General features: G+C 35.3%; 1 protein-coding gene across 2 annotated transcripts in view; it reads right to left on the bottom strand.

The window, feature by feature from the left end:
- Positions 1 to 1,851: 1,851 nt before the first annotated feature.
- The window catches only part of coro2aa (coronin 2Aa), a 56,646-nt gene continuing 46,786 nt past the window's right edge, over positions 1,852 to 11,711 (bottom strand). For both annotated transcript variants that reach the window (XM_088341819.1, XM_088341820.1), the window contains exons 11-12: positions 10,101 to 10,330; positions 1,852 to 6,095 (exon numbers count right to left, since the gene is read on the bottom strand). In XM_088341819.1, coding sequence (XP_088197945.1) covers positions 5,970 to 6,095; positions 10,101 to 10,330 — 356 coding nt within the window. In that variant the 3' untranslated portion in view covers positions 1,852 to 5,969. The remainder of the gene's footprint in view (positions 6,096 to 10,100; positions 10,331 to 11,711) is intronic.

Genomic DNA, 11,711 nt, shown 5'->3' with positions numbered 1-11,711 from the left:
CCCACACCTGTGCCAAAAATACATTAAAATTCAATATATAATATAATCTCGTTCACTCTTGGTGAAAATTCACCAAATATGGGTGGTTATGTAACAGATTAATAATGAAAAGAAAATGATTCCTGTATATATGAAATTCAAAGTTTGTGATATAATAAATTTCCAAATTTGTGACATGATAAATACAATAATTTAAAACTAAACTAAGAAAATGTGAACAGTTACATGTTGAATTGCAATAGCTTAGTAAAAAAATCAAAAACTTCTTGTAATACACAATATCAATTATGATGTTTAATAGCTGCAATATTATGATAAAATTGGGGGAAAAGGTGTAATTAGAAAGGGAAAAACGTGCAGGTTTTAAAGATACCTTACATTTAAACAAGATTAAATATTACGCGTAATAATTGGGGAAAATAGTACACGACTGAAATTTTGGTCATTTTTTTGTGTAAAGCTTTTTTTCTTTTTTTTTCGCAAATCAACACAAAAACAAACAATCCCGACTAAACTTAAAAGAAAACCGATACCCACCAGCCCACACCCAAAAAGTTGTTCCTCGACTTACCCTAAAAGTGTTTAAGAGATTCAATATTTACCTCGTTACACAAGTCTTATGAGGATTTTTTCAATTTAAGTAAATCAATAGAAACGTTTATATATGTAGGGATTTTTTTAGCTCTAGTTTTGAAAATCGTTAAGAATAATTTGTTTCAATCCTTACGGCAATTAGTAAACGAATTTGCCTCTAGGTGTTGCTGGTGCTACACCATAATTTTTTTTCTGAATTATGCTAAAATTTCATACTGATAAAAATTGAATTACATTTTTACTTTAAGTTCTTTGAGTTCTGATATGAATTACTAATTCCAAAACAATGGATTCAATGAACCAGGCCGATGGAAATAAAACACACAATTTATTAACACAGAGAATTAATGATAGGGGCAAAAAAGAGGGAGGTGGAGGTGCTGGAGATTAGGGGAGTTTTTGACCGCTGAAAGTCGAAGTTACTAGCACAAAAAGAAAGTTTCCCACTATAATGCTAGTTGATTTGGGGAGATCCCCTTGTTCCCAAAAACCAATAAACATGGTGTTAAATCATAAACCGTACTCTTACTTTTTGTTGTGGCGATTTGGTCTCATGCTCCATATAGTCTCAACGTGTGGCCCACGTGCTGAACTCAAGGCCACAGTGCAGGCATCACACGGCCGCACCATGGCGGCGTGCGATGAGTCATTCAGGTAGGTGAAAAAGACCGGCTTTTGCTTAGCCAAATCTTTTTATATGGGCCAGTGACTCTCAACCAAATCATGCCTTTATAGGCGTGGTCTTAGATATCTGATACTCGCAGTATCAGGTGACGGTGTTTGAAATTGCTAAACTTGCTAAAAAGCCAAAGAAATTTGTGTAATGGTCTGTACTTGAGAATGCCCCTCGAATCGACATAATTACATACAGTAAGACATTTTTTTATCAATACATTGCCTTGGATGTTTTAATTACCTTTAAAACTTCATGTTATCAGATATTATGGGAGATGGTGAATTAGTATGTCCGGTAACTATCCAAAAGGGGACGCTGTTGTTCCACCCATCCCAAAGTTCTTAGTTATTTGGAACATAATTTTGACTGGGCTTATTTGCTCTTCATATACCTCGAAATTCTATTTTTAATTCAACATGAACAAATAAAATTGGTATTGAAAATGTTGCATAACATAGGAACTAGGAAAAACGAGATCATTCAGAATATCCAACAATATAGAAATAAAAAGCTCACAAGAGTGCACAGATTACCTCTTTTTGTGATTAGAAAATTATCAAATGACTCACTCGGAAACAAAACATTTTTATTGGATGAATGATCCACTTTATTCCCGCTAAATATAAAAATTAACACCAAGTAAACAAAAGGTGCTCATTGTCAGCTTTTAAATACATTTATTTTCTTTTTTTCACAGTGACTCGACCTCAGCAAAGACCAGCGTTGGCTTCTCGTGTTCCCCCCCCCCAAAAAATGAACCCCAGCATTCGTTTAGCAGCACCGCATCCCGATTTGGGCCCGGAGATTAGCATGAAAGCTAACGTTAAGCCTCGGCATGTACAAAAGCTGCAGATGCGGTGGAAACATTCACAAAACCGTCGAAAAGAAACTCCACACAAGCGCTACGTCAGTACACTGAAAAGAAGAAAAATAAGCCAAAAGTTTTTCTACTTTTGGAATTTTTTTAAAGAGACAGTGTGTAATATTTGATCGCTAGGTCAATTAGCGCAAAGGGCACCCACTTAGATATGAATTTCTAAAATGGCAACTTGGCTAGATGGCTTACTGAATAGCTAATGAGGTAGCTTGATAGTCAGCTCCAAGGGTAAACAGGTCAAACGACAACTAAAAGGTAGCTAGATAGCTAGCTATAAAGTAAATAGCTGGATAGGAAGCTAAAACAAAGCTATATACAGGTAGCTAGCCAGAAAAGAGGTCAATGTTTAGCTAGATGGTATGTAAAATGCTAGCTAGATAGCTTGCTAAATATCTAAAAAGGTAGGAAGATAGCTAGCAAAAAAGTTAGCCCAATAGCTAGCTTAAAAACTGCGATTTTTTTGCTCATTCCCTTTATAAATGCCATAAATTGGAATTTGTTGTATTCCCAGTCAAATGAATAAAAAAAGATGAATAAATACATTTAATACACGAATAGATTCTTTTAATTAATTGCTTAAAAATATTTATAAATACTTGAATAGACATTTTTTGTCCTTGAAGCCCGTGAACTGGAACTCACTTTTTTCAATTTCTAAAATAACAATTGATCATGTTATTACTACGTTATTACCAGGTTAAAAATGGGTTTAAATAGACTCAGTCAACCAATAAAAAATGATTTCACTAGAAAATCACAATGACTCAGCACAGGTGCGCTATTTTTAGGACAGGTCCGGGGGGGGGAGGCCTCAACTGTCCTTAGTGGGCACCATGTTGGCGCAATGTAAAACGAGTGCTAAAAAGCACAAGGGAGAATAAAAACTTTGAAGACTCAAAATGACCAAACCGCACCATTTTTCTTTGTTTTTGCCTTGCCTTTCATAAGATTTTGGTTTTTTTAGGGTACCCTTACACGCAAAATGTCGGTCATGTAATGTCAAATGTGTTCAAAATTTAAAAAAAGCATTTATATGATAGTTCATGTACTTTTGCTTATTGTTTAAATTAATATTAGTTTTTTTTTAACTCGATAAAGTAATATAAAAAATAACCACTAGGAGGTGCTAAATCATACTCACTGTCCCTTTTAAGAGATGCTGTTTAAATATTATAAAGAAAAAACTTTTTAACATCTTAATTCTTTTTCCGATTGCTCATCCTCATGAATGTCACGGGAAGTTACACTTTTTTTTGTTTTGAATTCAATTTAAACATGTGGATCCTCCTTTTATTGATTGATTTTTGCAAGAACAAAAATATGGAGGGTGTGCGGGGTTTATAATGTAAAAAAAGAAAAGACAACCCATTTTAATGCAACATTATCAGGATAAACGTGTCAGGTCAAAAATCAGAATAATTGCAAATTTTCACTTGAAAGTACAGCGTGTATTATTTAGCGCCTCCCGGTGGTAAAAAAAGAAAAAGAACTTGGAGTTTTCGTAATTTGTATTCTTTCTTGTGCCTTTCAGCACTCATTTTTAGTTGCACTACAATATGAAGACATTTAGTGGTCAAATAATACTACTCAATTATTATTGATGAAAAAGAAAATATACATTTACTGCCAGCTGTTTGGATGTCAAGTGCAGGAACGAGTTAAGGAGGAGCAGTGTCTGAAACTCATGACAAAAAGGTGGAAAACTCTGAAAAGTTGCCTGCCATAAAGTTGCCTACCCCATTTTTCACTATTTGAAACACTATAAGACGACTAATCGCAAAAAAAACCCCATAAAAAAACATTGTTGCAAAGTATTAAGGATTGATAATCAGAATATATGACACTTTAAAATTAAGTTAATTATAAATCTACTTATAACATTCATTGCATGGATATGATATCGCTGTTTTCCATCTGCCATCAGTATGTACCTGGATTTACTCATCTTCATTCATGCAATGTTTGCGTTGCATCATCTGCTACAAGCCACGTGAACTCCTCTTTCCACGATGCTTTTAATGTACATTTACGTTTTGTAGCATCATAAATTTTGTTAGCTTCTTTTGAATATTTCTTCTGGGGCTGAAGTTTTGGCTTCATTTCTAACCACTTATCCATTTTTTTGTGTTCTCTGTGCGTCTACTTTAGAAAATGATATGCAAATGCACGACCTTATAACACTCGGGAAAGTCCGGAAGCACGAAGTTATACGATGCAGGCTTCCGATTGGCTGCCGAGTATGCAAATTGCCAAACGAACCGAAATTCTGAAATTTCCAAACCGAAGGAAGATTCCGAAATCGGAATAAAGCAAATGTTTGATTTGAACAAAAATCTTTCTTTTTTTTTTTTCTTCTTTCTTTCTTGAAAAAGCTGTCAGCCACCCGGGCGGAGACGTTTTGTAAGTTGTACGCCCGACGTAAAAGACGCCCTGGGCAGATGTTATTTCAGACACTCGGAGGAGAAAATAGATATTTTTAAAGAAGTCCAAATACATAGTGAATAAAGTAAAACGGAATCAATTTTAGTCATTTAAAACATTATAATTATGAATTATTTAAGTTATTAATTGTTTCTGAACTTCAAACCCCAACAAATTATAGTGGTATTCTTGAAATATATTTGTTTATAATTAATCATAAGAAATAAGTTAAAATATTTATCGATTTTGAATTGTTTTAATTTTAAACAAATTTTTTCCTCATCTCAAATCAATAGTAGAAATCGTACTCTGATTTTCTCATATTTTCTTGTTATTGTCAAAATTCTGTGAGGAAAAAATATTACATTACAAAATAATTACTAACATTTTCTTTTATATAAAACAATGAAATATCATCTCAAAATCACGCCGCACACAAATAAATTTACAAGATTTCTCGTAAACACTAGGTTGAACTGAAAACAACCTTTATCCTATTTAATATCTATCCATCCATTATTTGCACTGCTTAGCCTCAGTAGGGTCCTGGGGGGGCTGGAGCTGTAAAGTAGGCTTAAACGTATTTGCTCAAGGTGTGTATTTCTAATCAGTTTGATGTTCCCTTTTGTCATCTCTTAATCTTCCTGTCTTTGTTTGAATGTGAAGACCACCCCCACCTCCATGTCTTGGTATTTCAATAAAACACCGACGGGGGATGGCCGAGATTGAGATCGAGATTGAGGAAGAGAGTATAGAAAGATCTCCTCTCCCCTGTTGCAACTGGTTTAAAAACTTAAGTCTTTGCCTGGTGTATTTTCTACTATGGTTAGCCAATATTTTTTAGCCCTCCCACACTTTAATGGTCGTTTTAGACTCTAGAGGAGCCCATCCCAGCTATATTCGGGCAGTGGGCAGGGGACACCCTGAACCGGTTGCCAGACAGTCGCAGGGCACACAGAGACTCATTCATACTTGGGACAATTTGGACCGGCCAATTACCTAACATGTTTTTGGAATGTGGGAGGAAACCCACACGAGCACAGGGAGAACATGCAAACTCCACACAGGAAAGCTAGTAGCCGGATTTGATCCAATGAACTCAAAACTGTGCCTCAGACGCGTGAACCACTCATCCGCCGTGCTGCCCTCCAACTTTACACAATATTATTTCTTCTTTTCCGTGTACTTTTTAAAGCCAACCAATAAAATGTAGTTTTTTCAAATACAATCACACATCTTGATTTTGCTTTTTCAGCAGGAAGCATTTTTCAGATTTTCAACTTATTAGAAAAAAATTGCATAGCTGCGTTATAAAATGAAATGTGTGCAAGTTCATAAAAAAAGCCTGTGGGTAAAAATGAGTGAGAGTATTTACAGCGCTAAAAACAAAAATGTGCACTTTTATGTGTGAGAGTTTTTCACGTTGTTGATCTCCAACTCCAGTTGCTTGATGCGTACGTCCCGCTGGTGGAGAAGTTCCACCAGCCGTCGGATTTCGTCTTGCTGCTTGTGGAACTTCACGCGAAGCTGCGGGAACAGGTGAAGTTTGCCGTCAGCTCGAGTGGAGTCAGGTTGATTTGGGTAGCCATTAATCACGAGAAGTCTCATATAACGTTTTTACGTATCGATATGGAACGAAATGCTTTTCGGATCCCCTTTACTGCAAAAAATGGTTTCCCTCGTCGTGCTTTGGGGAGTTTATATCTTTTAGGACCACTTTCTGATTCCTCTTTTCTCTATCAATCATTTCTGGCACTGCGAGTAAAAATTGTGTGTTAATGAGATAAAATTGAATGCCTTTTCGTATGTCATCTGTATACTAGGGTTTTGGTGCTCTCGCTACCTCTACTTTGGTTTAAGACAATATTTCGCAATTTCGGTCAGCAGCATTTTTTTGCTTGTACAATCATTGTAATAATATAAGTGTATGAAATACTAATGCGGTAGCTCTTTTGTAGTTTTTATTCCATGCGCCTTATATATGAAGAATACATGAAAAATACAAAAGATTATTTTTTGGGGGTGTGCTTTATATTGACAATATCTGTGTATTATTTGTTATTGCAACATCCATTGTAGCCTAAGGTCATCCTAGACCTCATGTGTGGTCCCTTCTCACAGTTTCTTCATTTTCCTCATGTTGAGGTTTTTGAGTTTTTCCTTGCCCTCATGTCAGTTTTAGATCAGGGGATGCTGTAATAATAGTCCGTGGTCTGTACAGCCCTTTGAGACTCCTTGTGATTAAGGGTTATACAAATAAACATGATTTGACTTGACTTGACATTTTCTTGAATGTACAACATTAACAACAATTAGATGCATCCAATGTTGGCTTAGCAAAACTCGGTTAGCTTAAAGCTAACACGCAATGGTCAACACAAAGCTCGGGCTAAATAAACAGGGTGCTTGAAATCCTTGAAAATGTTTGAATTTATATGATGTCTTTCCAAGGTCAGGAAAATTCCTTTAATTTTGGGTGAAGCAATTGAAAATGCTTGGAACTGTTGCCACAGCCATGTTTCTTGGCTGAGTTTTTTTTTTAGTGCGTGAAAATTACGCCGACACGCCCGCTCTGGTGGCTTGTGGCGTTGTCATGTGAAGCATCACTGCCCCCTACTGGTTGCACCTAAGAGGACAGCTCTATTTAGAAAACTGGCTCACTGAGAAGAGCCTCTTTCGGCTCCCAAACACCTCTGATTTTTTTTGTTCGTGTAATGATATATTATCAATAATAATAAAGCATTAAGCACCAAATTATTTGGTAATTAGTCATTTGATATGTTTTGCAGGGTATCCTTAAAAACACATGAAATATATCTTAAAATATTCACAGATCTACAAAAAAAGTGAAATAAATTCATTTTTTAGCTTTTAAACAAAAACACAAAATACCTGAAAACGCAAAACAATAAAATATAAAATCAAGTTATTAACTCTTCATGGCTATAAATAAATGATAAAATGCAAAACAATGAACTTTAACTATTTTTTCACCAATTTAGACACAGATACTTTGAAAAACATCCAAAAGTCTCTAATATTGAAAGATTGAATGCACTCTGCTTTAGAGCAATCGGTATCATTAGAATGAGTCCAAATTTGGCTCATTTTTCTGCTTTTTAGCACCTTTTCAGGGAGAGATTTCTCTCAATGATATTTACACACGTATTGTTCAGATCCACAAATATAATTGTGATTTACCCAAGATCGAAAAATCATACTTTTTGATTAATGCACATGCGAGATCAAAAATTGCATAATTTCTTTGCAAAATACATTATTCACACTGGATTTCTCCTTTGAGTGGTAGTGGAGGAATTGGAAAATTGGTTTTGAAAGTTCTTGAAAAGAGCTTGAATTTAAGCGTTCACACAAAGTCGGTGAGCAACGTTTGAAACAACATTGAGCAACAGCAATCCCAAATGTGGCAACTAATCCCTTATCAAAACATGTCCAAAACTTGACATCAAGTTACATTTTGCTAAATTTTCGGCAATGCAAAATTATTTTTCACTTTTGAATGAATTGACTAATGTACGATTGCAAAGGTTGTACGACCTACAAACGTCATTTGTTTTTACAATTCTTTCACAAGATTTCCATTTATTTTTTTTCCTGGTATCTTTTGTCGCATATTACCAACATTTTTGGGGGCTTATTTAGTTGGTTCCACAATACAGAACGGTATTTAATCACATTTCTTAGTGGAAAACAATGTTCAAGATTCACTTCATATAATTGGAAATTATTTGAATGCAACACAAACTCTTTCTTATTTTTTCCGTGTTTTTTCTACTTTTTTTTAAATTCCTTTAAAAAAAATCTCATTGTGTGTATTTTTTCCGAGCTGTTACTTTTTTCTTTTTGTTCTCTATTTACTTTTTTCCTACATTTCTTTGTTTTCTTTTTTTCTGGCTTTTTTCTAAATTTTTTCCTTCTTTTTTTCTCAACTTTTCACTACTTTTTCATTTTGGTATTTTTTTTTTGTTCTATTCCCCCCTTCCTTTAAGTCATTTTGTGCATAATTTTACATAATATTTGGTCATGTTGGGATTAAAGAAGCAAAAACAACCTGAAGAGCCATTTGGGACCCGAAAACTTTTAGTGAGCCGAGCCGAAATACCCGGTTCTTGAAAAAACTAACTTTACTCAACTTCGTTCTCCTTCGACTCGACTTCAAAATACCGCATTTAGGACACAACGTCAGGGGAACCTGTGTATTTTTACCTTCATGCACTGTAACTTTGACTTAAGTCGCTTCTTAATTAGTAATTTTGAGCCCTCATTTTTGTGCGCTGGCTAGATTTTCTTGTGCGCTGAGAATATGCGAGCAGTGCACCATTGCACAGCTTAGAGGGAACACTGGTCATGACCAATGTTCCCTGTAATTTTCCACGGGTCTGAGCGTTCACATAAAGTCGGTGAGCAACGCTTGAAACAACAGTGAGCAACAGCAATCCCAAGTGTGGCAACTAAGCCATTATCAAAACATGTCCAAAATTTGACTTCAATTAACATTTTGCTGAGTTTTTGGCAATGCAAAATTATTTTTCACTTTTGAATGAATTGACTAATGTACGATTGCAAAGGTTGTACGGCCTACAAGCATCATTTGTTTTTACAATTCTTTCACAAGATTTCCATTTCTTTTTTTTCCTGGTATCTTTTGTCGCATATTACTGACATTTTTGGGGGCTTATTTAGTCAGTTGCATCCTACAGAACTGTATTTAATCACATTTCTTAGTGGAAGAACAATGTTTTTTTCTCTTCCTTTCGTTTCTTTTTTCTTAGCTTTTCACTACTTTTTCATTTTGGTATTTTTTTCTTTTTTGTTCTATTCCCCCCTTCTTTTAAGTCATTTTGTGCATAGTTTCACATAATATTTAGTCATGTTGGGATTAAAGAGGCAAAAACAACCTGATTAGCCGTTTGGGACCCGAAAGAGCCGGCTCATTTTAGTGAACCGAGCCGGAGAAGCCGGTTCTCGAAAAACTCTACTGACTTTACTCAACTTCGTTCTACTCCGACATTAACTTCAAAATACTGTATTTATAACACAGCATCAGGGGAACCTGTGTTTTTTTACCTTCATGCACTGTAACTTTGACTTAATTTGCTTCTTAATTAGCAAGTTCGAGCCCTGATTTTTGTGAGCTGGCCAGATTTTCTTGTGCGTGGAAAAGCTCTGGGCAGTGCGCAATTGCACATACACGCAGCTTAGAGGGAACATTGGTCATGACAAAGGTATGAACAAAAGTATGAACCTTTTATCCCCCACTATACAGCAATTGAACTTTGCAATCCCCACCTCAGGACTGATTAGATAGATAGATAGATAGATAGATAGATAGATACTTTGTTCATCCCCGAAGGGAAATTCACATTTCCAGCAGCATCCCTGAGCTGAGAACAATCGAAATGTTGTATCCGAGGGTCCTACAGTTTTAGAGGATGGAACGCTTAAAGAATGTAAATGTTTCATTTTGATTTTGAAATATATATTTGATTTAAACTAACCACTAGTCACTACCTCGTTTTCGGTCTTGGGCGGCGAGCAGAGCAGAAAGTCTTGGCCGTTGCTAACGGCCGTCTTGCCATCATTGGCCACGCCATTGTTTTCCGACTTTCCCCCGTTGTCGTCTTTGGCGCCAGTCTGTTCTCGGATGTACGTCCGACTGTGAGGCCTGCCCGGACCCTTGTTGGTCTCGACGTACGACTCCTCCACGGAATGGCCGGGCTTCAGCGACATCAGCACTGGGCCTTTATGTTAAGCAGTAGAAAAAGTAGACTTATTATGAGAAAAAAACTTCAGTTGACAGAAGGGTTACCATAAAATCCGACGACTACATATTTTCGGATCATGTGACCATTCAAGATGGCGATTACAAAGGAGAGCACATATTGACGACTGCATCAAAAAAAGCCAAAGAGCGCTGCGTTGTGTAAAATGTGAGCGCTATATTTCTAAACGACAGTGCCAGGGCAACCATACTGTGGAGAATAATGCCACATTGCTACACAGACATGTTGTTATTTGTTGTTGTCATTGGTGGCTTCTGTGGCAAAGGACCAAATTACATTCACTTATCATCGCTCCTCGACGATTAAAGGAGACTTCAGTGACTTCACATTGGCTCCAGTGATAGGGAAAGAGAAATGTTGTTTTTTGATGGATAACTTCCACTGCTGTAAAATTTGAAGGTATAAATTGATGAATTTATTTGTGGGTGAAGATGTTTAAATGTTGTAACTATGGAATTACCGTAAGTTAAACCTTCTGTTCTGCTCCTGTAATGTATTATATACAAAAGAAATTCAAATAATGCATAACATAACGAATGAAAATAATACCACGAAAAAAATAACTTTAATACAAAAAAAGTATGAAGGAAAACAATTATGTAGTCAAATAATTTTCCAATGGGAGATAACTCTTGAACTATGATAATAATAATATATAAGAAATGAAACAAAAACTTCGAATTACTTGATTTTTTTTTATAAGAGAAACACAATTCTAAAAGAAAAACTAAATAATTAGGAAAAAAAAGTGCCATTTTATTCAGAATAAAAATATTTTAAAGGAAAAATGTTGATATATATATATATATATATATATATATATATATATATATATATATATATATATATATATATATATATGTGTGTGTGTGTATGTATATAAATATTGGAAAGGTACCAAAAAATGTAAAGCTTATTATAGTTTTAATCATTAATTTAAGTTAATGTCCCCACAAAAATAATTTTAAGAAAACATTTACATTGCATATTGAATAATTGTCTGGAAATAATGTATTAAAGAAATGACCACATAACATGTTGAAAGAAAAAGATTCTAAAATTCTAAGAATTTTTGTAAAATTTTATACATCCAAAAAAATACATTTTATTTAGAAAGGAATACTGCAATAGTTCAGAAAGAGGCAAAATTAAAAAAATGAAAATGAATGTCATTCCCCGAAAATATCCATCTATCCATTATCTGCACCACTTATCCTCAGTAGGGTCACCGGGGTGCTAGAGCCCATCCCAGCCATCCTTGGGCAGTGGGCAGGGGACACCCTGAACTGGTTGCCAGCCAGTCACAGGGCACACAGAGACAGACAAATCATTCGCTCAT

Source organism: Urocampus carinirostris, chromosome 8 (assembly GCF_059441175.1).
Source record: "Urocampus carinirostris isolate Australia breed hairy pipefish chromosome 8, RoL_Ucar_1.0, whole genome shotgun sequence".
NCBI classification, from domain to species: domain Eukaryota; kingdom Metazoa; phylum Chordata; class Actinopteri; order Syngnathiformes; family Syngnathidae; genus Urocampus; species Urocampus carinirostris.
The sequence above is the reverse complement of the archived record's forward strand: the minus strand, read 5'-3'. Positions and strand labels throughout refer to the sequence as shown.